The 17,340-nt window shown below is 40.6% G+C and overlaps 1 protein-coding gene across 1 annotated transcript in view; it reads left to right on the top strand.

The window, feature by feature from the left end:
• Nucleotides 1-17,197, top strand: part of tube1 (tubulin, epsilon 1) — a 30,134-nt gene extending 12,937 nt beyond the window's left edge. Inside the window, exons 9-12 of the mRNA XM_059981461.1 lie at nucleotides 3,680-3,820; nucleotides 5,995-6,135; nucleotides 8,427-8,601; nucleotides 13,408-17,197. Of these exons, the coding sequence (XP_059837444.1) occupies nucleotides 3,680-3,820; nucleotides 5,995-6,135; nucleotides 8,427-8,601; nucleotides 13,408-13,566 (616 nt within the window). The 3' untranslated portion in view covers nucleotides 13,567-17,197. The remainder of the gene's footprint in view (nucleotides 1-3,679; nucleotides 3,821-5,994; nucleotides 6,136-8,426; nucleotides 8,602-13,407) is intronic.
• The last annotated feature ends 143 nt before the right edge of the window (nucleotides 17,198-17,340 follow it).

Below are 17,340 nucleotides of genomic sequence, written 5' to 3' on the forward strand. Positions count from 1 at the left end.
TCAGGACGGCTCAGCACATCAATGGGACTCCACTACTGGGCCTGAAAGCAATTTACAACTCTTAGTGCCTTACAGCATTAAGACCCATCCCATCCCGGACACTGTCTGTTCAATCTCCTGCCATCTGGTAAGAGATACAGAAACATCTCGGCCAAGACAGCAAGATTGAAAAACAGTTTCTTCCCGAGGGCCATTGTGCAGCTGAATACTGCTACACCCCAGCTTGCCAATGGCCTTTGAGTGTTGTGGACTATTAAAGTCCTATTGCACGTGAATATGGGGATTTAAAAAAAAATAAACGATATTGCATACCTTGCAACAGACCAATCAAGTGAAACATAGCTGATGCTGACAGAGAGTTTCACAGAACAGCATTGTTGAGTTTCTCTAAATTGAAGATAATGCTGTTTATGGGATTTTTTATAAATAACTTCAGGGTGATATTCTTTGACACCAATAACATGCAGTAAGGCAATTTCTATCCTACTGAGGAGAACATGGAAGGTAACCTGTGGCCGACAGACAAGTTTGAGGTCTGGTGCCAGCCAAGTACCTACTTCCTAAATATCAACAAGTCAAAGGAAATGGTTATCATCTTCAAGAGATCTCGCCCCACTCATGCCCCTCTTTATACCACTGGCACAGCAGTGGAACAGCAATGGCTGGAGTTTCTGGGGGCAATTACGTGTTGCACTGCACTGCTGCTGCAAAGATAACAAATTTCACAACACGTGCCGATGAATTTAAACCTAATTCTGAAGTCAAAGACAGCAGAAAGCAGAAGAGGGGGCATATAATACGGCAAAAATCAGTGTGAAGGTAGGGGATAGGGAAACTTTTAAAAAGAAACAACAGAGGGCAATGAAAAATACAAGATTTTTCCAATATACTGTATGAAGAGTAAGTGGCAGGTGAGTGGATATCAGAATCTGGAATATGACGCTGGAGAGGTAGTGATGGGGGAGCAAAGAAATAGCAGACAAATGCAAGTATTTATCATCAGTCTTCACTGTGGAAGACACTAGTATTATGCCAGAAATTTGAGAGTGTCAGGGGACAGAATTGAGTGTAATTATTTCAAAGGAGAAGATGCTTGGGAAGCTGAAAGGTCTGAAGGTAGATTATTCATCTGGTAGAAGGAATAAAGGCTTAGACTGTTTTCTAAATGGGGAGAAAATTCAAAAATCAGCGGTGCTAAGGGACTTGGCACTCTGTTCACGATTCCCTGAGGGCGAACTTGCAGAATGAATCTGCGATCAGGAAGACAAATGCAATGTTAGCATTCATTTCAAGTGTGCTGCAAAGTAAGAGGTGATGCTGAGGCCTTACAAGGCACTGATCTGACAACAACTGGAGTATTGTGAGCGGTTTTAGCTCCTGTAAAAGTTCTGCTGGCATTGGAGTGGGTGCATAGGAGGTTAATGAGGATGATTCCAGGAATGAACGGGTTAATGAAGTGTTTTTAATGGCTCTCTAGCTGTACCTGCTGGAGGGATCTCTCATTGAAACATCAAATTATGAAAGCCTTAGAGTGGATGTGGAGAGGATGTTTCCTATGGTGGGGAGTCTAGGACCAGAGGGCACAGCCTCCGAATAGAAGAGTGTGCCTTTAGAATGGAAATGAGGAGGAATTTCTCTAGCCAGAGGGTGGTGGATCTGTGTAATTCATTTGATGACTGTGGAGGCCAAGAAAATATAATAATACTTTATTGGTAAATTCTTTTGTTACAGCAGCAACATTTAAAAACACACTTGGTGTGAAGACTTAATAATAAAGTACAGAATAATATACACAATAATGTACCAATGTGCAATAATGTATGAAATAATAAAGCAGAGACTATTGTACTACTTTTGAGTGTTTGCCTGCAAAGGTTTTGTGTAACTATGGTGGGGGGGGGGGGGGGGGAATGGGAAACCAGAGTGCATAAGACCTTTGCACAGTACTATAGTAATGTTATGTATTGAGTATATGAACAGGAATTGATAAGTTCTTTTGGTCAGGGAGTCGAAGGTTACCAAAAGAAATCAGGAGAATGGAGTTAAACGAAATAATAAATCAGTTCTGATTGAGCGGTAGAGCAGACTCAATGGGCCTGGTAGCCTAATTCTGCTCCTGTGTCTTATGGTCTTGTGGAAACTGTGAGCAGTTTCAAACTCTTGCGAGTGCACATCTTGCACAGTCTTCCATGGTCCCAGACCACATTCTGCTCAATCAAGAAAGCTCATCAATGCCTCCACTTTCTGAGGAGGTTGAAGAGAGCTGGACTATGCATATCCATTTACAGATGGACAGTAGAATATCCTGACATGCTGCATCACTGCATGGTAGACAGGAAGGCTCCACAATAGGTAGTCAAAGCTTCCCATCGCATCACTGGCTGCAACCTACCCACTCACCAAGGGCATATATTCAGAAAGTTGCTTGAATAAGGCCAGCAATATTATGAGGGGTCCCACCCACCCTGCTCAAAGACTGTTTGCCCCACTCCCATCATGGAGGAGGCTACATAGCATGCAAGCCAGGGCCGCCAGGCTCAAAAAGTTATTTTCCCCAATCAGTAAAGCTGATCAACATCTTCACCCAATAACCCACCCCTCCACACCCCCACCACCACTACTTTATCATTTCCTGTCAGTCACCTTATATACAGACACTCCTATACCTAACATCACTTTATGTACGTAAATTGATCTACGTATATAAGCTATCTTTTGCATTTATATTGTATTTTTATTATTGTATTCTTTACCTTATTGTTCATTTTTGTGCTGTGTTAGATCAAGAGTAACGATTATTTCATTCTCCTTTGCACTTATGTACTGAAAATGATATTATCTTGAATCATGAATTGAGTAAATTAGGTGTGTGTGTATACACTGAAAATCAGGAAAAACAGAAGTACTTTTATTGAAACTGGGTAGCATAAAGAAAGAGGGTTAAAACAAATGTAGGATAAGATAAGCTACATCTGTTGAGGACAGACATACATTAGATAAATTCTTTGCCTCCATTCACCGGAAGCTGTAATAATTTGTTTTATCAGAAGTCCAGTAGCAAGATATTGAAATCAAAATTTCAGATATTATCTGACAATGGCAGATTCCGCAGCTTCTAATAAATAAGATGGAGAGTCTTGAATGTAAAATATTCAGTGAAATTGCAAGCAAAATATTATTAAATTCCTGAATTAGTTGGACCAGAGGTGAATAATCTGCACGTTGAAATGAAAACAGGAAATACTGAAAATACTCAGCATTCAGGCTGCATCTGTGAAAAGATAAACGAAGTCTAACATTTGAGGTTGAGGGGCCTTTCATCAAAAGTTCTTTTTGGTTCATAGATTCTTGATTAGTCAGGGCAACAAAGTTTACAGGGAGAATGGGGCCGTTGTATATCAGGGCTGGCTTGAGTCTCAAAGCTGGGTGTATCTGCACCTGTGCCACCCCTCAACCCTGGTCTCCTTCTCTGCCACCTGTTCCACACCCTTCCCATGGTGCTCCACATTGACTACTACAGTACTGTGTAGAAATCTTAGGCACCTTAGCTATATATATGTCTAAAGCTTTTGCACAGTACTCTATAGCTATGACATAATTGCTCAGAATTTACTGTATTGGAGTTGTGTTCCTGTTTTGTGCAGCTTTGTTAATTTAATTTCTGTCATCTTTGCTACAGTTCTTCCAGATTTGAAGGGTCCCTCAACATGGATCTTAATGAGATTACCATGAATCTGGTTCCGTTTCCACGGCTACATTACCTCGTTTCTAGTCTAACTCCTTTATACACCCTGGCTGATTTAAATATCCCTACAAGAAGGTAGGGCTTTCACAAGGAAAGTTAACATTGCTCTGACGTTACTGATGTTAGGACTGGGTCGAGATGATCTCTGCATCAGTGCAGAAACTGCTCATCAGTTGTAATTTAATTTGTTTTGACTAGGCTGTCACCTAACAATTGTAATATTCCGAATGTACTAGGAGCACTTTGCACTTTTCAGAAAAAGAAATGAACATGTACAAAAGACCAATAGTGGCTAGGATTGGGAAGAAGAATTAAGAAAGTTCTTGTTAATTTGAAAGGGTGGGCACTTGGAACCTGGCTGGGAAGGCTAAGACTAGCAAGACGGAGAACAAACAGCAGTTCGGTGCCGGGTACATGCAAGGGTATGGATTGAACAGAAGATTGCCACGGTGGAAAATGATCTTACGAACCCAACACAGGGAATCATAGAAGGTATAAAAGATCAGGGCATGTAAGGAAGTGCGTAGTGACAAAGGAATAATAGCATTGGAGTTAGGATTATGATAGAATTCTAAATAGTCGAACAATATTTCTGTCCTAGTTTTCTTTTAGCTCTTGCGATGGTATTCCATGAAGCAGTAGAGAAAAGTTGGAACTGGTCGGGGGGAAAAGCAAGCAGGAGCTTGTCAACATGTTTTGAAAGTAGAAAGAGAATTCTTAGTGAAATGAGAAAGAAAATATTAAACATTTAACAGATTAAACAGATTAACAGATTGAACAGATTAAAGCATGTCAGGTGTGATTTCAAATGTAAAGAAGGTAAGAGGAAGGTAACAGGATTTGATGGGAAACAACATGAGCTTTACCAATATGTTTAAGGAACTTTGATTCAGTCAAGCTTGATCTGTCTTCTAGATTTTTAAATGAATACTTTAGATATTTATTTATTTCGGGGTTGCACAGTAGCATAGCAGTTCGTGTAACACTGTTATAGCAGCACCGAGCCAGGTTCAATTCCTGCCACTTTCTGTAAGATATGTGTACGTTCTCCCCGTGACTGTGTCTGTTTTCTTTGGGAGCTCTGGTTTCCTTCCACATTCCAAAGACATGTACTGTATGTTAGTAGGTTAATTGTTCACATGGGTGTAATTGGGCAGTATAGGTTCTTTGGGCTACAATGGACTTACTGTATCTCTAAGAAAATAAAAATATTTAAATGAAAAGGTAAATAGGTGAAGCATAAACTTAGAAGCTTGAATCAACTAGCTCAACAAATGTGCAAACCTTTGATTCACAATCAGGGTAGCAGCACTGAATTTTCAACTCCATGTTGGGTTATCACTTTCCATGACCTTGAGCTTGATAGAAAAAGAAGGGTTTCTGCCTTTTAAGGAACAAAAGATTGATGTAAACATTTTTGCATGAAGTTGATATGTAGAGTCCATTTCAGTACTTACAGTTGGGGGAACAACCAAAATTTATTTTGAAGTTCAGAATGACCAAATCACTTTGGCTGGGCCTATTACCTGGAATTTATCTGGGTGTATCTCCACACTGTGAGTTCAGTTGTGAGTTCCTCAGCAGTAACTGGGCAGAAGATGATGCAATTCAATGGACCTTCCTTTAATTGGCTTTGAATGATGGCAAGTCCTTGCCTTTTGTAAGAGTACCATTGATTTTTAAAGTTTTTAAATGCCTTGCTATATGGAGATACTTGAAAAAAAACACTGAAATTGAAATAATTAGAAAAATGAAGACAAAATCTAATTAATCAGTTAGAAATCATTAAAATGATTGAAGTAAAGCAGAATAATACTCTTAGCTATCTAATCAGATAACAAAACTCTATGAAATTAAATGGGGTCTTGGATCATATGCCATTTATGACTAGCGGAGGATGTGACAGGCAATTTCCATCACTAGGCCGAGCCCCACCACCAACAACAAGATTTGTCACTAAATCCAAGATTAAATGCTTGCATTTTGATACTTCCCTTCAGAACTGATGTCCATAGATTAACTCATGTAATCTACAAGTTAACAATGCTCCATTTAAATGGAATTTCACAGCAGTTGTCCTGAATTAATAGTACTACTACTGTGAAATCACTAATTCTAATTGTGATATAGTTGAGTAAGGTTAATAGTTTTTAATACAATAAAGAAATGTTTATAAATTTGACATGTACCCTGCTAGAAAAAAAAACCACCCCTTGTTTAACTGATTGCCTGTTTGTTTATTTAAACAGGTTGGATCAGATGTTCACTGATGCTTTCAGTAAGGATCACCAGTTAATGCATGCTGATCCAAAACATAACCTATACCTTGCCTGTGCACTTATGGTCCGGGGAAATGTTCAGATTTCTGACCTGAGAAGAAATATTGAGAGGTTTGTAAATATGCTAAACCATTTTTTTAAATTATTGTTCCTTTTGTTAAATTAATACTGTTGCCTTTTTATTTTTAAACTTGTATGTGAAATCCATTGGATTTCTTTTTTTTCCTATTGATGAGTATGGGAAATCTGAGAAAAAAAAACAAGGTGAAATAATCTTATCTGACCTGACAGTGAGTTGTCTGTTAATGAGCTTCCTCTGTCGACTATTTCACGGAGGGTGGAACAGTTCTTCTCAAAAGGCTAAGAAACGTGAAAAGAGAAACAGTTAACATTTGAGTCATAGAGTTGACCGGGGGTATCTGTTTCCCAGAGTAGTAATGTCTTGATACCAGAGGGCATGTATTGAAGGTGAGGGTGGGTAGTTCAAAGGAGATGTGAGGGGTAAGTTTCTGTACTCAGAGTGGTGGATGCCTGGTGTGCACTGCCTAGTATGGTGGTCATGGCAAATACATTAGAGGCACCTGAATGTGGGGAAGTTGGAGGATATGGACATCGTGTAGGTAGGAGGGATTAGTTATTGGGGGGGGGGGGTTGATTTACTCTTTAGCTGGTTTGGCACAACATTCTGGGCCAAAAGGCCTGTCCCTGTGCTGTACTCCATCTCAAGTGGAGCTCAGAAGTTGGAAAATGAGAAAGTGAGTAAGTTTGAGAAAGGCAGCCCTAGCCTCACCCTTCCAAAGGTTCATTTTATTTCCATAGAAGGACTTTTCCATAGATGCTGCCTGACATGCTGAGTTCCTCCAGCAATTTGTGTGTGTTGCTTTTATTAAAAAAGTATGTACAACTCTGAGATTTGTCTTCTCAGGAAAAGCATAAAATACAGAAAACCACAGAAGACATTGAAAGAAAGAAATCCATTCTTCCCCCACACGAAAAGAAAAAGAAAGAAATACTCCCAAATCCTTTTCTTCTTCCAGTCAAGATGGTGCTAGCGAGCAACAATTCCTCAGGCAACGGTCAATCATTTCAGTTTTCCTACTTTTTACCTTATTTTTGTTTTGTAAACCGTTGGAGCCTGTGACTTGCAGTTCAGTCGAGCGAGCTAGTGCTCTGTTGTTCCCGAGAGAAAACTCCAGGAGGGAAATGTGAGCATGAGCTACCACAAGGAGAAGCTCGAGATGAGACGTGGGGCCATGATCGACTACATTTCCTGCTGATTGAAGTGTCAAGGAAGCCTGAAATATTGAGGCATATGTGGAGGAGGGTGAGTGGTTCTCCGAAGGGCCACTGCTTTGTGCCACTGGGTCCCATTACTTTTGCCAATGTTATCAGAATTCTGAGATTTATGGATTGGACTGTAGCTCATATTGGCCTCTTTCAGTTCCATGTTTCTTTCGTGTTCTTCCTTGTTGCCGATTGGCAGGCTGGTGGTTTGGGTGATCTGTTAGATTTTATGCATGGGAAGGTTGGGGGTGTTTAAGATTTGCGAGTTTTTGTTTCTTTTTCTTTTTGTTTGGGGGAGAATGGATTTCTTTCTTTCAACAACTTCTATGGTTTTCTAGAATTTATGGCTATCTTGAGAAGACGAATCTCAGAGTTGTATTCTGAGTACATGGTGGTGCCATCCGTTAGTCTCGTGAGACCATGGATCTACACCTGGAATGGTTTCCAGGGCGCAGGCCTGGGCAAGGTTGTATGGAAGACCGGCAGTTGTCCATGCAGCAAGTCTCCCCTCTCTACGCCACCGATGTTGTCCAAGGGAAGAGCAAGGGCCGATACAGCTTAGCACCAGTGTCGTCGCAGGAGTTGCTGGAGCGAGGTTGAAGTCAACGTCGGACTGTCTTAGGGACTCCAGCTCTGGATTTGTCCTCGGGGTTTATTCCCGAAGCCTTTCCCATTAGTGGAGGTTTAAAATCAGAGTTTTCACTCTCTTCGATGGACTGCCTTCCCAGGCTGACGAGCTCCATCTACATACTTTGTTAATAAAAGCAACGCACACAAAATGCTGGAGGAACTCGGCAGGCCAGGCAGCATCTATGGAAAAGTCCTATGGAGATAAAATGAACCTATGAAAAGGGTAAGGTTAAGGTTACCGAGGTGATTCTGCTGTTTGTGGAGCTACTTCATTGATAGATTAATGAAACCAGTTGGAGAGAAGTTAGAGAAAGAGAAAACAAACCAACTTGCAACAGTTCTGACATCAAGTTACTTCAAATTCTCTCAGTTTTACAGCAATAATTGTTTAATTCTTATCTGTATGTGGAGGGCAGCAATTGTATTTATACTGTAATTACAATTGATCAGTTGAGTCATAAGAGAATAACATCAATGTTTCCTTCTAGATTGAAACCTTCCCTTCCGTTTGTCTCATGGAATCGAGAAGGTTGGAAAACGAGCCTCTGCTCGATACCTCCTGTGGGACACACACACTCTCTATTAGCATTGGCCAATAATACTTGTGTTAAATCCACCTTCACAGATCTCAAGGATCGCTTTGTAAAACTCTACAAGAAAAAGGTAAGTTACAACCAACTCATTACTTCAGTGTCATCATCATTATGTACCATGTCGTATGATTATTCTTGGCAAATTTTTCTACAGAATTGGTTTGCCATTACCTTCTTCTGGGCAGTGTCTTTACAAGATGGGTGTCCATAGCCATTATCATTACTCTTCAGAGACTGTCTGCCTGGCGTCAGTGGTTGCAAAACCAGGACTTGTGATGTGCACCATCTTCTCATACGACCATCCACCACCTGCTTCCATGGGCTTCACGTGCAGTTCTGTTCTGTGTTCACAGACAGCTGCTGAGTCCAAGTTGTGAGCGACATAGATGCCCACTGTAAGGACACAAAAACTGTACTGGATCTGCAAGTAGAGCCAATGTTATTGCTTTCCTCCTTTCTCAGGCAGAGATCATAAGATCATTAAATGTAGGGGGAGAATTGGGCCATTGGCCCATCGAGTATGGCTGATCCGTTTTCCCTCGCAATACTCAAGAGGACACAAAATGTCTACCAGTAATGCAGTGTTATGTGTTTCACCAAGACATGGCTACACAAGCAAATCCCAGATTCCAATGCTACTATGAATGGGTTTTCAATGTGATGAGCAGACAAGAGTTGGTAAAAGGCAGGGAGGTGCGTTTGCTGTGCTTGTGAACAAGAGATTTCAGTCATATTTCTGTAAAAGAACAAATCTGCACTCCAGGTATTGAACTGCCTGCTGTGAGTTGGTATTATCTACCGCATGAGTTCAGCCATGCCAAATTACTTGTTGTCCTGGATACTGGATTACCTAACTGGCACACCACAGCTTATGCGACTTCAGCGCTGCCTGTTAGATACGGCTGTCAGCAGCACCACAGCCCCACACGGGATTATGTCGGCTCCCTTCCTATTTACCCTGATACCCTCGGACTTTGGGTACAATGGAGTCATGTCATCTACAGAAATTCTCTATTGACTCAGCAATAGTTGGGTCATCAAGGGAGGATGGGAGGATGAATACAGGTCCCTGGTGGAGGACTTTGTCAAGTGTGCAATCTTCATCTGCAGCTCAGCATTAGTAAGACAAAGGAGATGGTGAAGGACTTACGGAAGACTAAGCCTGCACTGCTCTGTTAGTATTAGTATTGGTGGTGAGGATGTAGATATGAGGGCCTACAGGTACCTGGGGGTGCACCTTGATGACAAACTTGAGTGGAGCACCAACACAGGTTGTGTGCAAGAAGGGCAGAGTCACCTCAACTTCCTGAGGGGGTTCTGTGGAGTAGGCAGGCCTCTCCTTCACATGTTCTGCCAGTCTGTTGTTGCCAGTGCAGTCTTCTATGTGGAGGTGTCCTGGGACAATGGCATCAACACAAGTGATACCAACAGGCTCAATAAACTGATTAGAAAGGGTGGTGTCAAATTGGACACGCTGGAGGCTGTGGTAGAACAAAGGACTCTCTGGAAAACCCTGGCATTTCTGGAGAATGTTTCTCACTCTGCATGCCACCTTGGCTGAACAGAGGAGCACTTTCAATAATAGACCAAAACAACTGCACTGCTCCAAAGAACGCTATACGAGGTCATTCTTTCCCTTGACCATTAGGCTGTATAATGAGTCAACCTATAGTTGGGGAAGGAATGAACCCTGCTGATAGATTGTTAATAACCTCTGTTTACCAGAGCTCTGTTTAAGCTTTGTTTAGCTCCGATTTATTTTTAACATAACTTATTTTTTATTCTTTCGTCTCTCCTAATATTTGTATATCTGTGCACTTCTAATGCTACTGTGTTTCTGTAATTTACTTTGGGATCAATAAAGTTTCTATCTATCTCAGCCCCAATCTCCTGCCTTCTCCCTGTATCCCTTCATGCCCTGACTCTTCAAGAATCTGTCAACCTGTGCCTGAAATATACCCAATTAGTACTGCCTGGCGTATCTCCTCCAGATTATTGTGAATAGTTCTAACCCAGGCTCACTAGCCATTCTGCTCTGGAGTTCGTATCATCTCGATACATAAATTGATCTACTTAAAGTATAAAATGCTTAATTTAAATGTCCGATCATTTAATTTATTTACTGAATGCTTTATGATAAAACATTTATCATTTGCATTGCAGATTAATGATCAAATGCTATTCTAAATCTATCTACATAGTTCATTGGCTTGTCTTAATTGGTAGTATTTGATGAACAGTCATTAATTTATTGTTTACTTTTGTCTTCAGTGAAGATCATCTCATCTTTTCCAACCTGTCTGAGTTTTATATTGTATATTTCATAATTGTTACAACAAAGATTTTGCTGAATATTTTTGGGGGCACCTTACAGATTTTGAGTTGCTGATCGTGAGTGAGTGAGGATTCCGTCGGTCAGGGTCGACCATGGATGTTGTGTCCTAGTTGTTGAGATATGCAAACCTGGGCAGTATGACATGGAGCAGTCTCCCCTCTCCACACTTTTGATGAATCCAAAGGAACGGCGGAGATCGATGCAATTTGGTACCAGCAGTGTCACCTGAGTTGCCAGTCAACATTGAACTCGGTGTAGGACTGCCTTGGGAACTCCAAATCTGGATTTTTTGCCTGAGGGTTTACTCCCAGAATCTTCCCCATGAGTAAATATAGTCGTAAGGCAGCAGAGATTTGAGATCACTGTTCTCCTTCTAGATGAGCTGCCAACCATTTTGAGCCAAGGAGTTTGGTTTTGATCTGTTGATCATGTTAATGCTCATGCATAGGTTCATTTCTCTTAAGACAAACTATGCAGTCAAGAATCTACAGCAAAGAAGGAGGCATTAGCTATTTTCGTACACCTCTCCTCCCTGAAATGGCAGTAATTGTCCACTTGATCCTGTTGCTCAGCTGTCAGGCTCTGTTTACAAACACTGTCCCATCTGAACACGAAATGGTAGATGGAGAGGTCTCACTCCTTAATGAAACATTAACATGGGCTGACAATGAGTGATGGTAAATGCCCTGGGCGATAAGTCTACAGAAGTCCAAGTCCCTCTGCATCTCAGATTCCTGGATTTTCTCCCGTATAGAAAATAGCCCGCATATTTATTTCTACTACTAAAGTGCATAACCATGTATTTTCCAAAATAGTATTTCATTTGCCACTTTCTTGCCCATTCTGCTAGTCTGTCTAAGCCCTTCTGCATATTATCTGTTTCTTCAACACTACCTGCCCCTCCACCAATTTTCGTATCATCTGCAAATTTGGCAATAAGCCATTTATTCCATCATTAAATCATTTATATACAACATAAAAAGAAGTGGTCCCAACACCGACCCCTGCGGAACATCACTTGTCATTGGCAGCCTTTTACTCCCACTCGCCTCCTACCAATCAGCCAGTGCTCTAACCATAACAATAACAGTAACTTTCCTGTAATACCATGAGCTCTTAACTTGGTAAGCAGCCTCATGTGTGGCAACTTGTCAGAGGCCTTCTGAAAGTCCAAATGTTATGTGAATTTTCTGGTGTAGTCTGTTTTGTCATATGCTTTTGTGATAGCATTCTGGAGGAACGTTGTCTCATTTTTTAACTGCATTGCATTTGTGGTTTCTGAATAACAATAAACTGAATCTGAATATAACATCCACTGCATCCCCTTATATCTATCACACTTGTAACCTTCTCAAAGAATTTCAACAGGTTCACCAGGCAGGATTTTCTCTGAAGGAAACCATGCTGTCTTTGTACTATCTTGTCCTGTGTCACCAAGCACTCCATCACCTCATCCTTAACAATTGACTGTATCATCTTCCCAACCACTTGAGGACAGTCTAACCAGTCTATAATTTCCTTTCTGTTGCCTTCCTCCTTTCTTGAAGAATGGAGTAATATTTGCAATTTTCCTGTCCTCTGGCACCAGGCCAGAGTCCAATGATTTTTTTGAAAGATCATTTCTAATGCCACCACAATCTCTATTGCTACCTCTTTCAGAACCCTAGGGTGCAGTTCAGCTGGTCTGGGAGACTTAAGTACCTTTGGGTCTTTCAACTTTTTGAGCATCTTCTCTCTTGTAATAGTAACTGCACCCACTTCTCTTCCTTCACACACTAAAACATCAGGCATACTGCCAGTGTCTTCCACAGTGAAGACTTGCACAAAATACTCAATTAGTTCATCAGCCATCTCCTTGTCCCCTGTTATTATTTTTCCTGCTTCATTTTCTAGCAGTCCTGTGTCCACTCTCATTTCTCTTTTATTTTTAACATACTTGAAAAAAACTTTTACTATCCATTTTGAAATTATTTGCTAGCTTGCTTTCATATTTCATCTTTTCCTTTCTAATGATTTTTAGTTCCTCTCTGTCCCCAGTTTGGGAACCACTGCACTAAAGTTTACCAAAAAACATTCAGTGAGCGGTAGTTCTTCAGGCGAAAACTTGTTAATGAGGGAGATCAGAGGAGAATGGCTAGACTAGTTCAAGCTGACAGGAAGGTGACATCAACTCAAATAACCACACATTATAACAGTGATGTGCAGAAGAACATCCCTGAATGTACAATACGTCAAACCTTGAAGTGGATAGGCTACAGCAGTAAAAGACCTACGTACAATGAGTGGCCACTTTATGGCAACTTGTTCTATCAAAGCATGCAGACATGGTCAATAGGTTCAATTGTTGTTCAGAACAAACTTCAAAATGGGGAAGAAATGTGATCTAAGTGACTTTAACTTGGGTAAAGTTGTCACTGAGGGTAAATCCTATCATTAGCTCTTGTAATTTTCAGTATTGCTGTTTCCATGTTAATAGGATATATCTATTAATGATAGGATTTTTCAAAATTAATTTAATGATCAATGGTAACTTCATTCCAGGCTCATATTCACCACTACCTTCATGTGGATGGGATGGAACAAATCTGTTTCACAGAAGCAACTAATTCCTTGACATCCCTGATAGAAGAGTACAATGAACTGGATGCTACTAAAGGACAAATCATCAACAATGTTCCTCGTCTTTCCATTGCAACGTAAAATACAGTACTGTATTTGTCAACATGGAGCAGAGAGCGAGCTTGTAAATCAGGTGGGGGGAAAGGGTGTTGGGAATGGTGAGGGTGGAGTGTCACGGGAGGGGTGTGGTACAGGTGGCAGAGAAGCAGTGGGAGGTGGCGCAGGGGCAAACGCATCCCGCCCTGAGACACCAGGCAAGGTAATTTGATTCCAAGCACAGAAACATAGAAAACCCAGCACAATACAGGCCCTTTGGCCCACAATGCTGTGCGGAACATGTATGCACTGAGAAATTACCTAGGGTTACCCATAGCACTCTATTTTTCTAGGCTCCATATACCTATCCAGGAGTCTCTTTTTCAAAAGAAAACCTTATCGTATCAGTCTCCACCATCGTCGCCAGCAGCCGATTCCACGCAATCACCACTCTGCATTTTTTAATAAAAACTGGCATCATCTCTATACCTACTTCCAAGCACCTTGAGCCAGCAGTATAGTGTAATACATGACATTTTTCCACAGAACTGTATTGGATAATGAAGCCGTAAAACCTACATTAGATTTCCTTTAGAAATTTAATGTTGTATAATACTGAAATATAGGGTACACAATAACACACCTTCAAGTTTTATTGAAAGTGAGATGTATTCCTCAAAATATAAAATGTTCTTAGTGACGTTGTTTTATATCTTTATTGTGCATATTCTCTGAATTAATTATTTCAAAGCAGTTCATTATTTCCAGTGACGAATTGGTGGGCACTTCATACTGCTCATCTGAAGGTTATCTCAGGGAGCTTTTGAAGCTACTGCTCTTCAGTACAGTGGGACGGGCTCAATCTCGGCTTGTTAAGAGACAAACCTGAATCGCCCTCTCCTCTCCGGGTAGTATTGTGTGACTGTTGTGAAAATGATGCCTGCTTATGTCATTTGAAAATATAATCTTAAGATCTATCTCAGAATCAGTAGGAAAAGCTGTTGGTATATTACACATATGAGTAGTAATATTGTTTTCACTCTTAATACTTTCATTAAATGAGATGAGAACTATTTTTATAATATTGCTGAGAATTAATTATAGCACACCAATATTGATAACCTGGTGTTTGGAAGGACAAAATTACTCAATTTATTCTGCCATTGGGTTACAATGCGTAAGTGTTTTTCTAGCAATAAACTGTTGTGTGTTCATGCAGGCTTGTTACTTCATTGCAGTACACTCTAAGGAATTAAATGAATACTTCACAATGTGTTGAACTACTTGCAATCGTCAGAGCTGCAAATCAGTACCTTAGAGAAAACTTATTTGATTACAAATAAAATCCTTTCCGGATTGTATTATTATTTATTGTGGTTTAGATCCATGTTTGGTTAAATTAATTCAATTGGGATCATTTTTGTAAACAGATCTGTGTGGAAACTTGCATCATTTTTTAACTTTAAAAAAAAATGAAAAACCAAAAATAATGTTACCAGTAAATGTAGCACTGTTTAGGAAGTCTATTTCATATGGTGATTTGCAATAGAAGCTGGATTTTGACATCCAAATCTGTTTTGTATATATACCAAAGAATTTAGTTGATGACAATATATCTCTAGTTCTAATAAAAGTTAAATTTGTTGCCATACACACTTCTCACTTTATATATGAATTTGGGAGAGAAATATTGTGTATAATTTTACATAGTACTTGTCTAAGCAACAATCAAGGCATAAGACTAAAATAACACACATAACAAGAGAAAATCTGCAGATGCTGAAAATCCAAGCAACACGCACAATGTCAGCATCAATGGAAATGACAAAACAGTCTACGTTTTGGGCCAAGACCCTTCTTCATGCCTGAGGGGGAGGGAGAAGACACCAGAATAAAAAGCTGGAGGGAGGGGAAAGAGGCTAGCTAGAAGGAGATAGGTGAAACTAATTGGGTAGGAAAGATGAAGTGTTGTAGAGGAAGGAATTTGATTGGAGAGGATCAAAGGACGGAGGAAGGGACCTAAGGCAGGTGAGAAAAGGTAGGAGGCTAGAGTGGGAAATGAAGAATAGGGGAGGGAGAAGGAATTTTTTCTTACTAAAAGGAGAAATCAATATACATGCCATCAGGTTAGAGGCTACCCAGACGGAATACAAGATGTTGCTCTTCCACCCTGAGGGAGGTCTTATTTTGGCACAAGAGGAGGCCACGGACCGACATGTCCGAACAGGAGTGGGAAACGGAATTAAAATGTTTGGCCTTGGGTAAGTTCCGCATTTGGGTCCCCGATTTCGGAAGGTCTCACCAATATAGAGACGGCCGCATTGGCAGCACCGTACATGCACAACAGACAACCCCAGCAGATTCGCAGGTGAAATGTTGCTTCACCTGGAAGGAATGTTTGGGACTCTGAATGGAGGTGAGGGAGGAAGACTCAAGTAGTTAGGTACATAAAATATGACATTAAAGTAGACTGCAGATGCTGGAATCTGGAACAGAGTTGGGACCTACTGTGTTGGAAGTTAATGACTCATCGGGGTGATTGATGAGTTCATGGCCTAAGGTAGAAGATGAGTTATTAACTTAAAACTTTCTCCATAATCACTCAAAGAGTTGAATTGCATCTACCTGTAACAAGAGCTGTATAACTCATCTCCTCCTACCTTAGGCCAGAAACATAACAATCACCCCTGCTGTAGACCCTTTCTGGAGGTCCAAGATCCATATGCTCCATGACCGCTGGACTAAGTGTGTAAAAGTAGGAGGGGACTATGTTCAAAAATAAGTGTGCTAGGTTTTCTAAAATTGACTCCTTCTGCATTAGGCCACAAACTTATCAATCACCCCTTGTACAATGACCAATTAACCTACCAACTGGTATGCTTTTGGACTGTGAGAGGAAATCAGAGCACAGGGTCACAGGGAGAACATACTCTTTACAGGCAGCAGTGGGAATTGAACCCTGGTCACTGGTACTGTAAGGTGTTATTCTAACCATTGCGGTGTGCTGTGCCACCAGTTAATACAAGCAATAATGATAGCTGATTTACTTAGCAAATTTGTCTCAATCAGCAATGAAATAAACAGCCAGTGAATTGGTTTTGTGCTGATCAGTGGATAAAGGCTGATAAAGTGAATATCCCTTCTCTCTGAACAATGTTGTCTTCTTATACAAAATATGAACACGTTGGTTCAATGGTTAAACTAAAACGTACATAACATCAGACTAGGTTTTGTTCTCAATCCACTAGACTGGATTTTATGCCATTAACCACCTAACCTAGATAAAACTGCTCTCCCTCAACCAATTTGTAACCATTGAGGGTTGACCAGGTTGGAACGAGTGAACAATAAAACGGGCAGAATAATAGAAAGGTAAATACTTTTACAGGATTAGCAACTTTATTGTAACATAGAGAATTCTGCAGATGCTGGTAATCTAGAGCCACACACACAATGCTGGAGGAATTCAGCAGGTTAGGTAGCATTGATGGAGAGGGAAAAAAAACAGTTCAAGCTGAGACCAGGCCGCATGAAGGGTTTGGGTCCAAATGTTGACAGTTTATTCCTCTCCACAGATTGGGGGGTTCCCAAACTTTTATTATACTGTGAACCTATGCAATTAAGCAACAGGTCTATGGACACAAGGTTGGAAAGCCTGCCTGGCGTGCTGAGTTTCTTCAGGTGTGGGTGTGGGTGGGTGGGTGTGTGTGTGTGGTAACAAATCAGATGTGTTACTTTCAATGTCTTTCAACAAATATAAGTATTTGTTTTAAAGCCTAATTAAAATTAAATTAGTCAGTTTGTGGATTATTGCAGGAC

The sequence above is a fragment of the Hypanus sabinus genome, chromosome 10 (genome assembly GCF_030144855.1).
Source record: "Hypanus sabinus isolate sHypSab1 chromosome 10, sHypSab1.hap1, whole genome shotgun sequence".
Lineage (NCBI taxonomy): Eukaryota > Metazoa > Chordata > Chondrichthyes > Myliobatiformes > Dasyatidae > Hypanus > Hypanus sabinus.